Source organism: Taeniopygia guttata, chromosome 4, assembly GCF_048771995.1.
Source record: "Taeniopygia guttata chromosome 4, bTaeGut7.mat, whole genome shotgun sequence".
NCBI lineage: Eukaryota > Metazoa > Chordata > Aves > Passeriformes > Estrildidae > Taeniopygia > Taeniopygia guttata.
The window spans coordinates 17139805-17161341 of NC_133028.1; the positions used below are offsets into that span (position 1 = coordinate 17139805).

Below are 21537 nucleotides of genomic sequence, written 5' to 3' on the forward strand. Positions count from 1 at the left end.
TTCTATTTTGTTTAAATACAGATCTAATACTACTGCATGATGCAATGTATTTTCAGACATATTCAAATGTACAGAAAGGAAAAGCATGAACATTATCCTTTGTTTCAGAAGTTTAAAGTATCAAATGTTTAAGCAAGTGTTTATAGCACTCAAAATATAGAAGAGCTTTTATAAAATAATCACATAAAACCGCAAAAAGTGGCTCTTCAGTAAAAACAATTTAAAATGTAAGTGCTTCCCCTATTACTAGTTATGAGACTCCTCTCCTAGATTAATCACAGGATAGTATCTAAGCTGTCTATCATCCACATTAAAGTAATTAGGGGCTCATTAACTTCAACTTTAATAAACAGGATATTAAAAAAAAAAAAAATGCTATCGACTTTCAGTACCCACCCTGAAAAGCTAAACTTGATTGCAAGACAGAAGAAACAATTACTTCACAAATTCTCCCCTTAAAATCAGTTTACTAATTCCAGAGCTTTGTAACTGAACCTAAGTGATTTTATTTTCTAAAAGCGATGCCTACATACAGCACTTAGCACTGGCTTTAACTAAGGTTTCACATATCCCTAGGCTGGCCCGAGCTACCATTAACAGTCATCGTACTTAGTGAATGCAGGAGCCATGGTCTTGAAGGGGTTCTACATTAACTGGTAAAAGGTAGAAAACTAATATAACCAGGCTCTTCTGAATACCTTTTTCTTGCAATCTAGAGCATGGATTACCATCTTCAGTGGTGATGATTGTGTCACAGAGCTAGAAGAAGCTGAGCAAGGCTGTCTCCTGATCAAAAATACCTTAATATATTTAATTTTCAATCATAAGTTCAGTCAGAATTTATGACTTACCTCTCCTATGGATGACTCTACATCATCAAATACAGCTGTTAAGAGCAAAGGAGTTCCAAAAGTCCACTCTACCACTTTGTGGCAATTTCACTCAGCTTCGGTCTCTGCAGTTCGACCTACACTGTGCTCTGCACTTATGACTTTGTGAGTTTGAATATGACACCTGTCCCAGGAAATTGCATTACTCCCAGCAAAATACTAACACCACTATCTCCATCCTTGGCTATACATTCCTTGAGACTTCACCAAGCAGCACCACAGAGCTCTCTGCTGGAAATACAGCACATTCCAAGAACATGGGGCTTGCCAGCTTGTGGAGAAGCAGTTTTCTGATAGTCTGTTACCTGTAGGAGGTTTGGTCAGCAAATGCCAATTGCATTCCTAATGTGGAAGGGTATAAACATTCATAATGTAGTTATGAAGTTCGTACATTCAAAAAAAAACCTCTGAAAAAGTGGAAGCATTTTGAGCATAATTCATATCTTAAAAAGAAAATCAAATCAGAACAAAATGAATACTTACTGTGTTCAATTTAGTCCAACATTTTTAGCCAAAAGGTAGTATAAGATTAGCAGATCTAGTATAGGTAGGTGGGATGTACTGAAAAGCTCAAGCATAGCAGTTGAAGTATTTCCTCAAATTCTTTACATTGCTCAGTTCTTATAATATTTGGTGGTTTATTTGAGGTACAGATGTAGACATATTTTATTATATGGAAATTATAACTTTCATGTTTGAAAATTAATTGTTTTTATTTTCACTTTGAGAAATTTAGGGGAGTATAATAAGTAAATTATTGATTGAACTGACTTATCTTCTCTCTATTAAAATGACTGGTATAATATTGAGAATGTGTAATAAATTATATTTTCAGTACAGCAAGATACCTTGACCAAATGTCCCACTGGAGTCTTTTGTACAAAACATGTAGAATGAAGACATTCATTAAAGGCTATCTTGCCTCAGAACTGTTAGAGAGAAGATGTGCCCATCGGAGCTATCTCAGAGTATTAAACTCCCATGAGTTTGTAAAATCTAATGGTTAATTTTCCCATGTGTGCCTTCAACACAAAATATAATCTGATAATCAAAATTTTAAATCAAAACTATTTGTAAAGTCTTAAAAGACTGGGGCTTTGTCTATGTTGGGGCTTTTTTGGTTCATTTTAGCAAAATGCAACAAATGCTATTAAATTGATACTGTGTCTTAAGAATGAACAAGTACTATGGGAGACCATTCTTTTTTAATAAGAGTTTTGGAAAGCACAAACATTTCAGCTCATGCTTTTGTCTAAAACATTTCAATGTGTTTTTCCTTAACATAACAGTTTTTAGTAATAAAGTTTAAGAACTAAAGATTCACATTTCCATCAGCATTTAAAAAAAAAAAAAAAAAAAAAAAGGAAGAAAGAGAAACAAATCTATAATTGTGATATCAGTATCCCATCTGGCATTAAGGACAAAATCTCAGGTTACGTGAAAAGGTCCTGTATTTTCAAATAATAATGAAGAGTAAAATGTTCTGGTTTATATTATAATACAGTCACCAATCATTTTTCTTTAAAAAATAGGCTAATATTGACTGAATTCTGCTGAGCAACTGCCTGCAAAATTCTTTGCCCTGACTGGAGACATCTCTATGTGAGTTAAACCACAGTCTTACAGCGTCTATTCTGACTGCATTTCTTAAGTGGGTCATTATGTAATTTCTAGATACTGCTGCTGTGGGCGATAATACATAAAAAACTTTCAAAATCACTTAAAGTGAAAAATATGAAAGACATCCAGAACCTATAAGCTAATTTACATTTTCCCTGAGAAAAGATGACACCTTAGTACACATCCGAGACTCAGTTTTGGAAACATTCTGTAAAACCCAGTATCTTTATTTTACCCATACCAGTATTTTTATTTTTCTGTTCAGTTCTTTTACAAACACTATAGATGTAAAACACTATCAAGAACCATACACGCCAACACAATGAAACAGAAAATTCAATTTATTTTTTTTTTCATGCTCTATGTGTGTATGTATACAGATCCAACATTTTCACACTTATGACTCAAATTTCCAGCTATTAATGTTCTCTGAAGGCTCTTCACAAAAACATGACCAACAAGGTTGAACAGACAGATCTAGAGAAATGCTGTAGAGAAATGGCAGAAGGAACAGATCTTATTTTAAAGCATACAAAACTCGCAGGAGTCTTAGCAGAAAAGAAAATTATATTGACACAACAGTCCATTCTCAAAAAGTGGTTTTAAATAGATCATGGCAGTAATATGTAATGCTTGAGTGTTTACATGTTGGAGTACATGTTAAAGAACACTGGGGGATTTGGTGTGCCTATGCAGTGTTCTGAGAACTGAATTACTTAACTCTGAGCCTCAATTCCAACCCATGAACTACTGATTAAGTGCATCTTACACTGCAGAACCACACTTTCAATTTCATATGCAACAACAGTCTTCCCTGCCATTTGCTGAAAAATATTAAACCAGTTTTCTCTTCAGTGAAAACCATCCCTGAAATAACTTTTATATACAAAACTGTGCATAGAAATGTGAGCAAAGATGAAAAACACAAAGAAAATCCCACAAGCATCTCAAGAAATATATTTGCAATTCATGTACTCTTTTAAAATAGTATTGTCCATTTCAGTCCCAGCATCATACAACGGTTGAGGTAGAAGGTACCTTCGGAGGTGATCTGGTCTCACCTTCCCTATTCATGCAGGGCTACCTAAAGCAGGTTTGCCCAGGACCATCTGAAGATGGCTTTGGAATATCTCCAAGGAATGAGATTGCACAACTTCCAAGGGTAATTTGCACCCAGTGCTTGGTCACTCCCCCATTCCTCCTATTCAGAACAAAGCCCCTGTGTTTGTGCCCTTTGGCTGTGCTCTTGTCACTGGGCACTGCTGAAAAGAGCTTCACCCTCTTTGCTCTCTCCCTTCAGGTATTGATTTACATTGATGACATTTCCCCTGACCCTTCTTTCCTCCAGGCCAAACACTCCCAGGCCTTTCCTCATAGGACAGAAGCTACAGTCCATTCATCACCTTGGTGGACCTTTGGTGGATTCTCTCCACTATGCCCATGTGTCCTTTGTACTGGGGAGCCCAGAAATGTCCAGAAATGGACACTGGATGCCCTCCTGGTGTCACCTCACCAGTGCTGAATAGAAACTTCCAGTCACTTTCAAACTTCAAGAAATTACTATTAATAATTTCTAATTTTAGCTTCCATTATGGAAAGCCTTTCCATTATAAAATTCTGGGGAAAATAAACCTGTGTTATTTTTTGTAAGTTAACTGAATATGGGAGATAAGTCTGCATAAATTTGAGATTTCAAAAGATTTTTTGCAGTGGGCTGAGAAGGTACTCACACAAGCTAAGAATAAATCTGGTAGTTGCATCATCTTTGAAATAATTTGATTTAGAAGCAATTTAGTAATGTTTAAAATAAGTATAATTATTCTGAATATAAATTTGATTCCTTAACGTAGAAAGAAATTGTGAGGTGTAGTTATTCAGCATGAAAATTTGAAAAATATAAAATTAAGTTAATTTGGCTTTGTGGGTATTTCTGTAGCAAACAATCTAATCTTAGATTTCAAAGCCAGGGTGTTCAAGAAAAATCCTACCCAATGCATATGTTCAAACTCGAAACAGGCTTGAAACATTCAACAAGCTGCACTTTGGCCCACTATTCTAAAAGTTCCAATTCTAGTGCCATAACAAACTAATGTAATTTATAAAATTACAGTGCTCATGCAGGGTTATACCCTTTGCAGTACTATTGACTTAATTTTCTTTCTCAGTTTTTACTGAACTTTTATATTCTCTCTGGACAAACAACAGCATCCTGAAACACAGAAATTAGAGCAAGTCACCAGGGTGTGTTGCATCCAGTTGCAGAATTGTCTGCGAACAGCCAATGTAAGATGGTGTACTTACCAAGTCCAGCACTGAAACTCTAGCACACAGGTATTCTGCTGTTAAACTCTATGATGTTTATTTTTGACACAGTTATACATTTTCCTATTGAAGAAGGCATCTCGTTGATAGTAGTTCTGTAATATGTTCTGCACATGTGCAGTTCCAGTCACAACTAAACAAGCAGCCTGAATACACACAATAAGAATTAATTGCAAATTGTCAATCAGGCAAGTGATAGCAGAAACTCTATCAGAAATCATCCGCTATCAGAAAATGAGAAGCAGCTTCTGCATAATGATGATGATGCTTGATGATGGTGATTAGATGTTAAGAAAATCTCTCTCAGAGAATTTGATCCTAAAAAGACATAATTTTGGCAGTATTAATATAGTAAATTCTAAAATAAGTAGGCCTAATCTTGAAAAAAAATCCTAAAATATTACATGATACCCGAAGTATTCCTTGAGATAGAAAGGATCATATTTAAATTCTTCCAAAGAGATAAAAATGTTCAAACAAGCTGACAGAACTGGGCACCAGAGAATGGGAAAGCTCCCAGAATGCTGTCGGACATGTGGACCTATTTGCTTTTCCACTCAGATCAGGAGTGTGCTTTCACAAGTCACCTAATGGTTCACATCATGGAATGCACCTGGAATACACAGATTATTTTAGGTGAAACTAAGTGGGAAGATGTGTTCTGGAAGCTCACTTAATGCACTACAAATATAAGCAGGCATTTAGTCAATTGAACTAGACTAGAATTAGTCAGAAGTGGAACACTGTGGGAAGAGATGGGATGGAGTTGAGCTGCAGGCTGTGGGACATGACTGCAGAGGCACATGGTGGCATGGGGGAGTGCACAGGGGGTTACAGGGGGTGCCATGTGGCAGAGCCTATGGAGAGGAGCCTGCTGGAAGCTGACAGATGGGTGGACAGCGCGTGATCTCCCCACAGAAGGACATTCAGAACACGTGTTGCTGATGTGGCAACATGGGATAGGCCACGTAGTGAGAATCACCATGTCAGGGAATACTGTGCCTTGGAAAAAGTATACAAAACCAGATCGTTTCTTTTGAATAAATGATTCAGATTCCCTGCTAGTCTGAGTCCGTGTCTTGGACACTCATAGAACTCTGTAAAAATTCTTATTTGTTATTTAATCAATGACCCAATTTCCCCCTGTTTTTCTGAGCTGCTGTTTCCCATATGTAGGCACAGCCCAAATGCCTAGACTGACAAAGTAACAATTTTTCCCACAAGACTTCTCAATTTTGTTTCTCTATCACTTACAAATTATTATTCAAGACTTCAGAAAGTGTCCAGTAATTTAAGATGGTGACAATTCTGGTCAAAAAGCACTGTGATCCTATCATCCAAGAATAATGTAGTTCTCTCCATCACAGTACTATCAAAGGTACGCTATTACTGGCTTAATAGTTTCATAAAAGACTTATGAGTAGACTAATAAAAAGTTACCCAGAAACAGACACAACAAATAGAACTCACTACACACTTTATTTCCAGCTAAGGTCAACTGTCTAACAAAATTGTTCCAAAGGAAAAGGGCAGTGCTAGAATGATATACTTGTAGAATACTTAACATAAAATTCAGAGGGAGAATAAATCACGTGAAGACAAAGACACACAATGTATAAAATAGATTACTTGTGATGGTTGTTAACAAAGTAACTGTCAATCAAAACACTGTGAAGTTCCCAAAGTATACAGAAAAGGTGATGTTACACATTCATATAAAAAATCAAGTGTAACATTTTCCCAGCAAAACCAAAGCAAGGAATGCTGACTGGTATAAAGCCAGAGCACCAGCTCCCTGCCTCCAGAGGACTGCCTGATAAAAGTCTCTGCCTGGGCTCATTAAAACATTTTTATCACATTTCACAACTGAAGTCAAACACACAGTTTAATTTATTAACATCCACAGACCAGCTATCACAGAACTCTCCCAGAGATACTAGCTTAAGGAACCATATCCCTAAACTATCAGACTATAAAAATGAATTTGGGAAAGACAGATAATAAATTCTCTACAGCCATTCATATGCAAGTGCCATTCTAATGGTGCTTTTAATCAGGCAGTGGACAAAAGTCAAATACTTTTGGAGTATGCACACCAAAAATCATAACTTGAAAAGCTTAAGCTGGTATAAAAGTTAAAATATATGACATCTTCTTGATTAAAGCCTCCTAGATACATCAGCCTTGAAAAATGAGAGAGGAATGAGCACACCCTGTTTTACCATTATAATAGCATTTAGTAAAGACACTCATAAAAGCGGAGGCACATCTTATCAAGTGTGAGATGGTACAGCACTGATAAAAATAATCTGAATAAGAAGTGCTTGAAACTTCAAAAGCTTCGCTATTGCCTGTGACATTGACTTTTCATGTTAAAAAATTGTTTAAAGTAACTGTCTTCAGTTTTTATTTATGGAAGAGAGAACTAAGTTCATGCTACATATCAAATGTTCAAGAGATAAAACATTCTTAGAAAAGATAGAGTTCATAAAAGGGTCACTGACAAAGTTTTCTTTCTGAAGATCCAAATGCAATAAATAGCTGGAAAGCAGTGCAAGTTAAAGCTGTGCTTCTTTATTTATTTGGAATACCTGTTCAGATCATAAAAGAATTCTGGAGGCCCTTGAGAATCCACGCAGCCTTCCATCAAGCTTCCCATAGAGATGAGGAAAAGTTGATGGTTGTTATTTGTTGCAAGACAATTATTCCTACCTCATCCCAAATTCTTGAGAACTGATTCATACAAAGAGTTGTGCACTGCAAGGGCATAACTTACTCCCAACACAAACTGGGAGCAGCTGATCTCCATGGAAGCAGTAAACTACAGAGCTCTTGTAGGATGAGAAAAACTACCATCAACAGGGACAAGCTGAAATCTCTCATTTGTGATAGGCAGATAAGTTGAAATCTTTACCCTATTTTTAATTTTCCAATTTCAAGCACTGTAGTCAGTAAGCTTCCAACAAGTGTGAAAGTTAGAAGATAAAAAGCAATACTCAAAAACAGATATCATTTGCAAAGGATAATTTATAACCCATCAAGTAAGCTTCCAGAGAAATTATCTATCTTGTTGAAACAGAATGGAGGAAAAACTATTTAGGTGACAACTGGGAAGTTGTCTGGGAAGTCTGCCACTACTGAACATGTTAAATCACAGGCTGAGGACAGGTGGAAGGCTGCTGTGGAAGGGACAGCAGTTCAGACAAAACTATAAACAAGACAAAAATCTAAGACATACCAAAGAAAGTTTTTGTCCTATTCAGTACTATAGAATCTTGGCTATGTATTTCATCCATTTTGGGTACCAGGCTTTAAATGTAAGAAGATTCACTTTAGGACAGGAAACAGTGTGTATCAGGAAAGATAAATTCTGGAATAGATTAACCAGCAATGTCATAAAGCACCCAGTAGTAGTGAATTTTAAGTACATTGAACAAAAAACCATCTGAACTGGAATATGAATATTTGATCCTGCCTTGGGGTATCAGGAGAAATAGAAAGACTTTGCAACTTCTCTCTTAAAACATTTTTCTGTGATTCCGTGGGTTTTTACTGCTTTTATCTCAAAAGTACAAATTAAATCCAATGTAATAGAATTTTTGAGCTGGATTTTGTATCAGGCTTTTGCCTTGAGCAGGCTGCGTGGATTACACACAGTTTATGCAGTCAGCTTGGTTAGTCACTGTCTGCCTAGCATTCAGAGACAAATACAAACATGTAAACGTAACTGACTATATGTCTATTTATTTTGTCCTCAGCCTGAAAAGTCACAACTCTGTCAGCAGTAGGAGTTTTTTCTTTTAATGAAATGAAGAAATATTTTCTCAAATTTTTTCTTAAATGAAGATATTAGACAAAAATCTCAGCATTCTTTGAGAAAGTTTTGTTTCCCAGAAAGCAAATAATTAACTGACTCTTAAAAGTTGCAGATTTGGTGATTTGGATTAGAAATACTCTCCATTCTTTTGAATAGGTAAACAGGTTCTCTTTGATATTTTTATTTGCTTCTCACATGTTGGTATTCTTTTGTATTATTTTAGGCTGATAAGATCATACTAGCATTACAAGGTGTATTGTCAATATAGTTGGGCATCCCCTACAGCCCCAGTTTTGGCTTATGAAATTACGGACTATGCAGGAAGAGACAAAAGCTTTGTTTCTTCCCTTCTCTGTAAGAAGTTTCAGAATCTGAAGGATTAAAGTCAACTGTTCAAACATTTATGAGTAAATGCATCCTTTTCAAGAATAACAGGATGATCCTCAGTTACAAGCACTGTAGGGAACTGCAACTGCTGCAAAGCTTTCAATCACAATTAAACAGGCACTGATAGATCCAGAAGATCTATATTAATTGTTTAAGTGCAAGGTGCATTTAATCAATACACACCCTCCTTGGAACACAAAGCATTCTGTGTTGTTGCAACAAGAAACTACCTAATGAACTATTACATACTCATTAACTCTAACACTACACCTGCAGAATGGAAAGTACACCATCTCCACAGTCAGCATGGTGAGTTGCTACCTACCAAATAGTGGTTTGATAATGCCATCAACATTTTCTTGCTCATTTTCATGGAGGAATTAGTCACTGAACTGACAGCATTTCTGTACGTATTCTTTGTGAAAAGGCTTACATGAAAACACATTATTAATGCTTTGGGTTCTTTAAAGGAAAAGAAAAATACACCAAAAAAAGCCTACTTTCTTCTAAATTGTTCAATTGAAAAAGTCCTAACAGATTGTCAGCCTAGCAGTAATTTAAGTGCTGTTGATTAAAGCAACTGCTGATAAAACATTGCTTAATAAGACATTAGAAATTTACTGACACCTTTTAGATAGTTTTACTATCTAAGCAGGTCAAAATATTCCTACCTTTGCATTTCTAAGTATAACCAGTCATTTTTAACTCAGGCAAAGTAAAACAAGCTAAATTAAGAGTAGAGGTTTGGGTTTTTTAGTACAACATGGGCTTTTAGCTGAACACCTCCCATATTTTCAAGAACAAGAAAATGTACTGATTCTCAAGTCTGGGGTGGCTCAAAACTTTAGATACAGGAAGAGATGTTTGTAAGTCTCTATTGAAACACAGAATTATTTTATTCTAGTTTAGCATGAGAAAATTAGCTGAATACAAACAAAAGGTGTAACTGACAAAAGTGTTTTTATGAGTCAAAATAACGTCTAAATATTGTTCATCCCTGCAAGTTAAGCAATCAACAAGGTGTATAAGTCTGTCTAATTTTAAATCCTGATAGTTCATATTTTTAGTAAAGATTTAAGGTACTGGGACAAACTTGACAGCAGGTGTGCCATATAAAGAACTATGTCACTACAGCCCCAGTCATGTCTGTTTCCTCCTCACTTTAACCTCCACGTGCCATCTTTCCTCCAGTCTATCAGAATTCTGTTTTATAAAACGTGCATTTGAGATCACCAGTTCCACTGGATGCATCACGTACTCTCCTCTCCTTTGACTGACAATCAGCCAATCAAGAAAGAAGCATGTAGCCTAAAAATAACATCCCTCTGAGGAAAAAGATTATGCAAAAAAGGTCAGAAAGTGCCCATTTATGTGAGGGATTCACATGTGCTTCCAAGTGACAAATAGACAGAAGCAGGAGTCATTGCTTGAGAGAGTTGGAGGTGTCAATCGCCTGCAAAAAGGTTTGTAGTCATCATCATGTAAAAGAAGGCAGAAAGGGCAATACTATCACCTGTCTACCAAACCCATCCTGCTCTTTGACCTCCTCTTGCCCATGTACCAGGCAGAGAAGGCTGGAAGCAACACCTTTGAAGCAAACAACGTAGGGAGTAGATAGATCCGAGGCACAAAGGTACTTCTCTCATTTACCCAGTTCTGGAAGGTAGGCTGGGAAGATAATGCACAATGTGGTACTTAAAAAAAAAAAAGAAGAAAGAAACTAGGGAAATCCCACTTCACCACTACCACAAAGGTCAATTAATGATGCAGCATATAAAGTAGACCTAGATACTGAAACAATAGCATGAAATTCTCTGTATTTTAATCATATTGCACATCCTCACACCTTGCATATCTATTTTATTTATTTTTCTTTCTCTTAGACATTTTGAATTTGGTAGACTGGCTGTGCAGAAATCAGGGCAGCACCTAAGTGTGTGCGTATGTAAATTACAGCACCTTTTTAAAAATAACAACAAATTTTAATGCATACTTGTTTCAGTTACCAGCAGGTGGATGCTGCCACCACAAATTACCTCAAACAGCCTAGATTTATCTTTCTTTACTGATAGAATTACAACAGGTGATACTTTTTATAATGTCACATCAGAAAACACAATTAACTTTAAATGTCCGTAAATCAATGTGGAAAATAATACACAGAATAGAAAGAGTGAATCAGAAGATGCACAGTATACAATTCACTTACTGAGCATTGGAATATAAATCAACAGTCAGAATGATTAAGGACATCTGGGTATCCTCTGGTTAAAATCAGCTACACTGTCAAAACTCAAGACCTATGGTGATCTGAGGAAACACCTATCATATTGCTACCAGCACACAATGAAGCAAAACATGAATCTGTGGTTGCATATCCCTGATATACCTCTGTTACGTTGCTTCAATGGACTATTCTTTAGGACTTTTCTCCTACATTTTTTAAGATAAACAGGATTCAATTATCTCTGTCTAAAGGTAACAGAACAGCACATGCCAGAGTCCACTTGCTCAGGAACCACTAAAGCCACACACATAAAAGGCATTTCTTGGTCTTCGTCCTCGCCTTCCTTTTAGCCGCCCAGGTAGGGACTGTAATCCCACAGTGCACTTTCCATTCTCCCCTGCACAGGGAAAGAACATGCACAGACAGGGATGCTCCTGCCAGCCACAGTGCTGTTTGTGTCCATGTGTGTGTGTCTGTCTGTGTCTGTCTGTGTCTGTCTGTGTCTGTCTGCGTCTGTCTGCGTCTGTCTGCGTCTGTGTAGGGGCTTCCCCTGACCCCTCTCAGTGCCCGGACAGGGAGGAAGCCCCTGCTGCTGCAAAATGCCAAGGAGCGGATGGTGCAACATGCTTTGGCACACTCTAAAACAAACAATCTCAAAAAGGGTCAATCTTTCTCTAGTGTTCTTTGAAACTGTGAGCTGCAACATTTATGTTAAAAAAAAAAAAAACTAAAACATCATAGTAGTACTGGTGCAGGGATTTTGAAAATGTTGTTATAGATTGTTAATTTATGGTGCTTAGCATCCTACTTATTAGCCAAAATCTCAATGTTCAGTTGCAATAGCACTTCTGACAGATGTTATATAGTGTGACTTTCAAAAGATCAAAAAGATCATTTCAAGTTGCATCCTGTATCCATGTTAAATTATTTTTTTTAAAAATCAATCTTTTTTCTCTTTTTCAATTTACTGCGAATATTTCGGATAGATCTTTTCTTCATATCTTTCAGCACAAATTTGTTTTTCAATGTGTTTTTATTATAACATATTCTGTAATATCACTGGAATTTCTAAGTCAAATAACTACATTTAATTTTAAAAATCCTTATTCATTGCAATTATTCCCACTGGTATCAAAGAGTTTATGAATAGTCACAATAATCAAATTACTTACTGTGACAACATGCTGTTCTGGTTGTTCCCACTGCAAAGAATCAGACCCATCATCACACTTTTTGGATACTGTTTACCTTTCTAATAAATCCTAAATATTCCTTCTCGATCATTAATAAAAGTTTGATTAAAAAAATAATACTTTCTCTACTAAAGCCTAATAACTACAGCAATATTCATAATACATCTCTCTGGAGATGCAGAGAGGTAACTGAAAATTGTGAGAACAAGAAAACATCAGTAAAATTGAAGGGCTTTTCACCTGTCAATAAAATAGCAAACCCTTTCTTACTGACTGCATGATATAGATCAACCACCCTAGTCCATGTCCTAGGACATACAGAGTTGGAATATTTCTTTTTATGCTGTCACCAATTAGCAACTCCGTGGCATATGGGTATAATGCACTGTGTAGTGCTAAGCATTTAACTGTGCTTGGAGATTATGCATTATCTGTTGAAAAATACCTGGTAGACAAACAAAGATATTATCTCCTACAATAAAATCCAAACATTTAAATGCATCATTTTTCTGAATAGGGCAAACATTTATATTTAGAATTCTCTATTATCATGCCTTCCACCTGTAGTTCATTTCTCCAGTGGACACATAAGAATCTGACTTTCACACCACTGTTTGTGTTACTGCAATATAAATTATAAAAGATAGAATCACAACTATAAAGTGTAACTCTAAAGAAATTTGTTTTATAGGTGAAAAAGAATATAAAAGAGAAAGAATATATTTATTTCCAAATCTTTGACAGAGAGCTCCTTTTAATACCATATTAAGTCTCTGCTGGGCTGCCAGAAATAAAACACAGTATGAGCTCAGATATACAGCTTTTATTCTGTGTTTGGGTTTATTCTTAGAGGTGAATGGATTCAATATATTTTCAACCCAACCACATATTTTAAACTGCTGCCAGTTTATTGCTATCTTCAGATCTTCCAAATTCATAGAAATAAATCTAGAGCCCAACCTCCTCTGCTGCTGCATGCATGAAGGTGATAACAGAAACAATCTCTACTTTAGCGTGTGAGAAGTGAGAGACTTTCACTTCTCTTCCTCATTCTACCTGGTGTACTCAGCGGGAAATCCAGGCCAAACACTACTTAGCCATCAAAGCAATAGAAAGCAAAGCCCTTGCCAGAGAAACCAGGATTCTGAAAGGACAATTACAATAAAAATGCCTATGTTCAACTGTTGTCCATTTGCTTTTGATGCAGCTACACATTACAGTTCAGGCCAAACATTATGGAGACAAACCATCCCATTAACCACCTCCACCTGCTCTGCCACACTGTGCTCCAAATAATGAAGGTTTGGCATCTGCACTTCTAAGGTCCCAAAATAGGCCCAAGCCTATTAATTGAAGTGTGTGCTTATAAAGAAGGGAATCCTATTTGGTTCAGACTGTGTCGACTACAACTACTGAAATATGGATTTAGGTCTTTGACTTCCAAGACCACAACTGTTTGCTAATGTTTTCTCCCTCATCTCAAATAGGAATAATGGCCTCTGCTCATAGGAGACAATAAATAGCGAGCATTTTTGGCAAGGAAGAGCTCAAATACAGTCCATTTTAGAGCCTGAAAGAAAGAGAGGACAAGCAGAACTGGGGAGGGGGGTGGGGAGATGATAGCAGGACAGCCTGGCAGGCATGCACATATCTATGAAATAGTGAAGCAATCAGGCGTTGTATTTTTAGATACTTTCTTTTTCAAGTGCCAAAGATTCCGAATAAATCACAACGGCAAACTGAGGGGCCGAGATGGGATAGATTACAGCTGAATGCTGCACAGATCAAATATTCAGCTCCAACCCAAAGCAGGAGTCCTAAGTACTTATCTGATACACTGTAAAAGCTTTCCATGACACGCACCAGCTACTTCTTCGATGGCTACACTTACTGCTAGGTACCATATCTGCCTTTCTACATTTCAAAATGTCTAAAAAACCCTGGAAAAGCATAACTTCTCTAAGCCAAGTATACCTGAAGCTGGTCCAGATGTTCAGTTATTTATATACCAACTCTCTGAGCACAGGTAGTAATCCTGACAGACAGAATAATTAAGAAGAACGCTGTAGTAAAAATTGTAAAAATTGTAAAAATTGTATTCACATGATGGAAAATTTATATTGATGGAAAGCCTGCATTTTCAGTATTCATGTCAAATATGACTCTGTAACAGAATTTTGCATAAAATTACTTCTTTACATTCATTGAACAGAGGAACTGGAGATGGAGGTAGAATTCAAATTTTATACAGAGGTTTATGTACAGTCAGTTCTCTCAAGTGTCAATTGTTTCCTCCATCCTGCAGGAGTAGAATATATATTTTACACAGAATATATTTGCATCTCCTTGCACGCCCATCACACATATATATCCTTTATTAGTTCATGAGTCCATTTAATTTACTCCTTCCCTTGTGTATTCGCAGATTTCACAGAAAAAGCATTGTATTTGGAAGCAGCACTTCTAGCACAGCCTAGACAAGATGGTCCATCACCCTTTCTATCTGAATCTTAAGTGTCCAATGAGGAAGAGTGTCTGGAGACAGCAGATCATTAGTAAAAATAGTGATGCTGACTCTTGACTGACATCACGTTCTTTGCATGGAGCTCCCAGACAAACCAAAACTTTGACGCTGGTGTGAATATTGGTGCAAATCACTTGGAGTCACTGCCTGCTTTTCATTGTGTCAGATGAATCCCAACTGGGATATAAAGAAATTGGTCCAATACATACCACTAACACATAATAAATTTTGTATCTCAATGTGTGAGATACAAAATCTGTTTCCTCCTTTCCCTCCTCCCACCTCTTCTTTTTTTTTTTCCCTGCAATTGTTCCCCAGTATATTTTTATCACTTTCTTACTTTTTCTTAGCATCCATTTTCCTAAATTCTTATTTTCAGCTTATTCAATATGTCATTTTTTGTCCTTTTAGCACTATTTTCTTTGTCTTCTAAGAATGCCTCAAGCAACAAGACCAAGTCATTCATTAAAAGTAAAAGTGAGCACTAGTGCACAAGGATTTCTCAGAGGTATGGCAGAGAATATTTAACTCTAAGTAAACTTAAAGTTGGATAAATGCTGCTTAATAATACTCTTTGGTCCACTGTGGTACTTCTGCCCACAATATAGAAATTACAGCCTTTTTTTTAACAAGAATAATTTGCAACCGCCTTGTCTAATAACTGAAACTCTTAAAATCTTGTCACAAATGACACCATGGCTTTCATAAATATTTATGGTTTTTGAATGGGCATGGTCATACTGGTCAGCACAATGCCCATTCTGAATTCATCACACCCGAAAGCAAAGCAACCAGTTGCTGTAATTATGTCTTATTCATATTTTACCAACAGCTTAAGTTTGTCCTAGATATTAAACCCACAGGACATTTTGTGATTAAACTTGTTTTTACCCACACAAACTTTTACTGATAATCTCCCTCTGCTCTTCTCCTTTTGCTGAGACACTGCATGCCTTTACCCAGCAGCAGATGATTTTTGGCTATCACTAGCACAAATACAGCTTTCTGATAGATAAAACATTGATAAAGACAATTTCAGGAGGCAGAGGGATAAAACAATTCATCCTTACAATGGCTCAGTATTCCACAGAGGAAACAGTCTCATACTTCAACAACTCTCAGTGGTGCTTCAACTGGCATTAATTTGAATGCCCTTGAATCAGAAGATGCCCTGCGAGGTGCAAGATTAAAGGTAAGGAGAAGATCAGCTTAAGGCAGTCACTACCTGTTAAAAGGCACAAAATGTTGCTTTTTTTCATTAATAATTCTCATTATTCGAGCTGCGTGTGTGTTATTTGGGCTTTATTTCACCTGGAAAAACGAAATTGAGGAACAGTCACACTTTTGTTGGCTTCATTTTCTGACTCTCGTGCATGAACATCTACCGCAGGCATTACCATTTAAAAATTACTAACATTTGAAGCTGTGATTCTGTTTGAAGAGAATTAATGAGGAAAAAAATCCACCTTCCTTGTTAAAAATGCAACAGACAGGTACATTCAGAAATGCTGATGGCACTGAAAATGAGTTGAACGTTTAAGAGCCTGGAGGGAGACAGCTAGAGAAAAGTATAAAGGAAAGTTTAGACGAAAAAGGGCCAAAACTATGGGAAGATGAAAATAAATGGGCTCTCTCACATAAGAAGAAAGCCCAGAGGAGTGAAGCTAGACACTTGTTAGCTTCACATCACATCACATCAAGTCACACTGGTGATGAGATATCTGTTGAGTAATGTGCATTATTCTCCAAAAGAAAGGCGGTATTTCCTTTTAGCTCTGTCATTTTTATCTTTCTGCATTCTTTTTCTGGCATAAAACATTATTTTTGAGAAATTTTTTTCCCACAGTAAGTCATGTTTCAGTCATATTTTGCTTGCTCTAAAAGAGTGCAAAACTGTAACTTACTTCTTTTCACCATTACAAGCTTGAAGTGAATTAAAGCTGTCATTAATTTTTAAATTACTACTACACATGCATCTCAGGAGAAACAAAAGAGAAAACACATCTAATACATGGCTCAACTGAAGGCAATTTCCATAAAAACATCACCTGGGTATTTCCTATTACTTGCCCAACATGAATTCAGATATTTCTCCAATTTTTGTATGGACATTTTCCTGCTATCACAAACTATATCTGTAAGAAAAGTCATTAAGCTTTAAACTCTCTTCATGCTTCAATACCTACATTAACGATTCATAAACAAAATAATTCCTCAACAGCAGCTGTACAAATCCACTGTGTGTAAATCATGACCTCAGTTTTGTTTAGCCTGAACAGTCCTGCGTGGTGGTTGCGCAGGTAGCCAAGAGCCTGCTCGGCGTTGGTCTCTGATATTGTATGTGTTATAGAAAAACAGTTTGACTTTCAGACCTCTAACAGACTAGAGCTGGAAGGCTGAAATGGTACGTGGAGGGAAAAGCCTAAATTATTACTGGGGGGGGGTTGGATCTGAAAAGTAGCAAGAAGTATCACAACACCACTTTAGTGCCCACGTCCCTTGTTGGATAATTATAATTGCTACACACATTTCCCAAAACTTTAATGAAGTGCAAAGGCGGATATGGATTTACAATTGAGCTGATAGCATTGTCAAATACAAAAGTTCCCTATCCCCAGTTCAAATGATCTGGTATCCTACATGGAAGGCTACACATTTTAAAATATTAAAAAAGATGGGACATTAAGAAACTGGAAAAACCAGGTACAGTCCAGCAGGGAACACATCTGTGAACCTCTCAGAGCAAGCAGAAGATGCATTCTGAAGCATTAGAAATCAAGCCAATGATGGGATTGCACTGTGTCTTTCAAACAAATTGTTGGTAAGGCTACTATCCTACACTGCAATAACAGTTTATGAGAAATCTAGCTGCACAGCAAGAAACATCTTTTCTAAGAAAAGAAGTTTGCCCTGGTTTTGACTGCCTGTTTTGCAAAGTTTTTCATTAACTGCCCAACTATCCTCTCTTTATCCATCTGGCTTGAGCTGAACACCTTTCTTGGCAACATCCTCTTACACATATTGCACACAAGAAGCTTCATTTTTAAATAACTGAATAACTCTTTTGTGAGTTTTGGGAGTCACAGTCCCTGTGGAGGATGGCCAGGCATGTTTTTTCCTCCTTAAAATGCAAGCTATCCTGTAGCCCTTCTCAGGTGAATGCGTAATTGCAATTTGAAGTACAGAGAAAGAAAGGCACCAAAGAAGGCTTACCAGAAGAAGCTGGTCTCCATCAAGCAGTTGCCACTTAGGCATCAAAGAGGTACAACGGAGACCAAAGCAGGGAGGTGTTAGGGCGCCTGACCAAAATTACCTCCGGGGAGTTGGTAACTAGAGGTTGTGCCCTGGAGGTTCATTCCCAGCCCCAAGTCGTTTCAGCAAAGGCAAAAGTACCAGTTAGGTGAGAGCAGGCATCTTAAAGCATCATTCGCGAAGCCCCTGAACGCTTCTTAGCCCGAGATCCCAGGCATTAAGCGTTTGCTCGCAGTCCCCGTACACACACACACATTGGCCCGCGGGTGCGTTCGCGCTCGCAAGCGGGCAGGCAGCTCGCCGCTCCCCGCCCCACGCCAAGTTGCCAGACTTGCTGCCCAAAGGAGAGGGGACGAGACCCCAGATTAACTCAGAGAAGCAGCCTCGCGTCCCCGCGCTGCCCGCGTCCTACCGCCTGTGGAGCTGGCCTCCTCCAGCTGCGCCGAGATGCTCTCCACTCTCCTCACGTCCATGCCGGGAGGCGGCCGGAGCCGCGGAGGGAACGCGCGGCAGCACCGCCGCGCCGGGGCCGCGGCGGAGCGGAGCGGGATGGGAGCGGGGCTGGCCGCGGCGGAGCGGAGCGGGATGGGAGCGGGAGCAGGAACGGGGCGGGAGCGGTGGAGCGGAGAGGGAGAGGGAGCGGGAGAGGGAGCGGGAACGGGAGCGCGGCCCCGCCTCGGCAGCGGCGCCTCCCCCGCCACCCGCGCGGCGCGGGGCGGGCTCGGCGCGGGGCTCCGGCTCTCCGCCCGCCCGCGGGGCCGCGGCTGCGACCCCTTCCCTGCCGGGACAGGGAGGGCTTGGGCTCGTTTGCCTCCCCGCCACGAGCTCCCCGGGGCCGCTGCCGCCGAGGGGCTGGGCCGGCAGCGGCGCCCCGGAGCGGCTCGGAGCGGGGCCGTGCGGACTGCCCCGAGCCGGAGCCCGGCAGGGCCGGCCCGCCCCCCGCGCTCTGCGGCCGCACAGGTGGTGCCCGCATCACCTGTTAGCCGCAGCCTGCCCGGGACACGGACCGAGCGCAGGGAGCTCCCATCGCAGCTGCGCTCCTCGAACACCTCTGCCAGGCTAGCACAGGCTGGGAGCACTCCCTAAGCCCCAGCGTATATTTTGGAAGGGATTGGAAAAGGCATTTTAAGACACCTTCTTAACACCTCTAATTTATCAAAGCCTACTATGACACGTGACATACCATTAGAAAATGCTTCAATAACGATAGTTCTCCCAGTTCAATTTTACACAGTTAATTTTTCAGTCTATACAATTTCATCTATCCTTGTGTGAATAATGATGTGTTTCAGAAATCCCAGTTCCTCTCATTGTGTTCAGCCCCAAAAAATTAAAGTAATTTTTTTCAAGGCACATAAGGGTTATAGGCTTAGTTACCTAATACCTTTCATATTATTCCTTGAATCTTGTATTATTAAGATTCTTATGAGCTGAAAGATAAAGGAGTCATTCCTATGCCGTTTTGCCAACCGATGCTTTAGGAAAGGACTTATATCTCCTTTTATTTAATGGGACAAACTTATGTCTGATTCAACCCAAAAATGATGGAATGATTGAAGTTTTGAATGGAGAAACCACAGTGTAGTGTAACACTTGCCAAGAACAACACAATGTCAAGTAGCTTTTGCCAAGTGTTATTTTTTGACAAAAATACATTCACTGATGGAGGTTGAGGTAAGACTGTGGAAAGACAGGATTCAGAGTGCTGTATTTGCCATATACCCTCAAAATATTTCCCTTCTATAAGGTGAATCCTCAAGTAGCTCTTCCTATCAAAGAAATTCATTGTAGTAAGAACAGAGATCAGGATTTTATCTCATTATCAGGATCTGAGCTTACTTTGAAGCCAACCTTACAGAAAACTAATTTATCACAATTCAGAGCAAGCCTTTGTCATTACATTTGTACAGTTTTCAGAGCAAAGCAATTCAGATTTGCAATTGTCACTTCCCTTTGCTCTACATCAACATTGTATCAGAACTCTGTAAGCTACAAAGAAACTCTAAATATATGGGAGCAGCTGGTCATAAGAGATTGGACTGCGGCAGGAATGGTAGTAATGCATCAAGAATACCTATACATTCATCTTGTGTCTTAGAATGAATTACAGGTATACAGCACAACATGAAACAGAAGTGCCAGAAGTGCCTACCAGGTTTTTTCAGATAAGGTGGTGTGTGTGTGTCAATTCAAAGAAGAATTGCATCTGAGGCAAAGGAAAAGGAAAGTGACCCAAATAAACTGAACTGTCTACATAAATCTGCATGTTTTTTTCAATTTCATCTGCTTTATTTTTATGCTTGCTCTCCTTGTTTCCATCCGCTTGCTCTTTGTCTCCTGTTCTTCTTGATGGGCCTGGCTCCAAGTAATTTCCTCTGCATACTCTTTTGTTCTCTTGATTTTTAAATATTTCTCTAATAAAAACTTGAGTCATTTTGATGTTCTATGTAAAACAAAATGTGCATGTCAGTATGTGGCACTTTTCCAAATTTGCTTTAAAGGGCAAATTCTTTATTGTTTACCAAACCTGATTAGGTTTCCTCCAATTAGCATGTCAAACCCATGTATCTGCTCTATATAACATCCAGTAAAAATTGACATCGGCTGTGATTTCATCCCTTCTATATAATTATATTTCAACATATAATTGTATTTCTACAAATATAGAGTTTCATTCTAGTTTCTACTTTACAAAATATATAATGACTTCCTTTCTTCCTCATTTATTTCAAATATTTCTTCTGGAGCTAAATACTAAAAATACCTTGAGCATTTATTTAGTGCTACATGTATAGCTGAAGATTTTTTCCCAGTGCCTTGTTATAAAATTTTAATCTCTTCTTGAAGTAATTGATGCAGTTTCCATCTAATTTTTAAATTAGAATCTGGATCAGCTGTTTTCCTGAATTGTAAACTAACTGGAAAGACTTAGCATAATTTTGATTTAGTGTGTCCAAATTAAGTTCAGATTTCCACATCTATTTAAAAGATGTAATATGTGAAATTAAGTGTTAAATCATGACGTTAAAATAATGATCAAGGAGGCATTTTCTTCCAAAAGATAAAATCAAATCATTGGTGAGTAAAAAATAACCAACAGGATTTCTAGTGGTAGTGTGTTTCTAACAGGGAGGACTTGAGGTTTTTTCTGCCTCTTGGTGTGGACAAGAAAAGTCTCAGACACAGAAAATGTACAGCATTACCCAAATATTCAGTCCTTTTAGTCTGTTTTACTCTCTCACTAGTCTTGGGCCATCTGCAAAGGTTAATACAGTAGTTCAGCTACTCAAATTGCATCAGCACTA

General features: G+C 38.3%; 1 protein-coding gene across 2 annotated transcripts in view; it reads right to left on the bottom strand.

The window, feature by feature from the left end:
* Positions 1–19088, bottom strand: part of KCNIP4 (potassium voltage-gated channel interacting protein 4) — a 382078-nt gene extending 362990 nt beyond the window's left edge. Inside the window, exon 1 of one of the 2 annotated variants that reach the window (XM_030270842.4) lies at positions 18645–19088. In XM_030270842.4, coding sequence (XP_030126702.1) covers positions 18645–18705 — 61 coding nt within the window. In that variant the 5' untranslated portion in view covers positions 18706–19088. The remainder of the gene's footprint in view (positions 1–18644) is intronic. The other variant, XM_030270835.4, reaches the window with a different exon arrangement.
* Positions 19089–21537: the final 2449 nt, after the last annotated feature.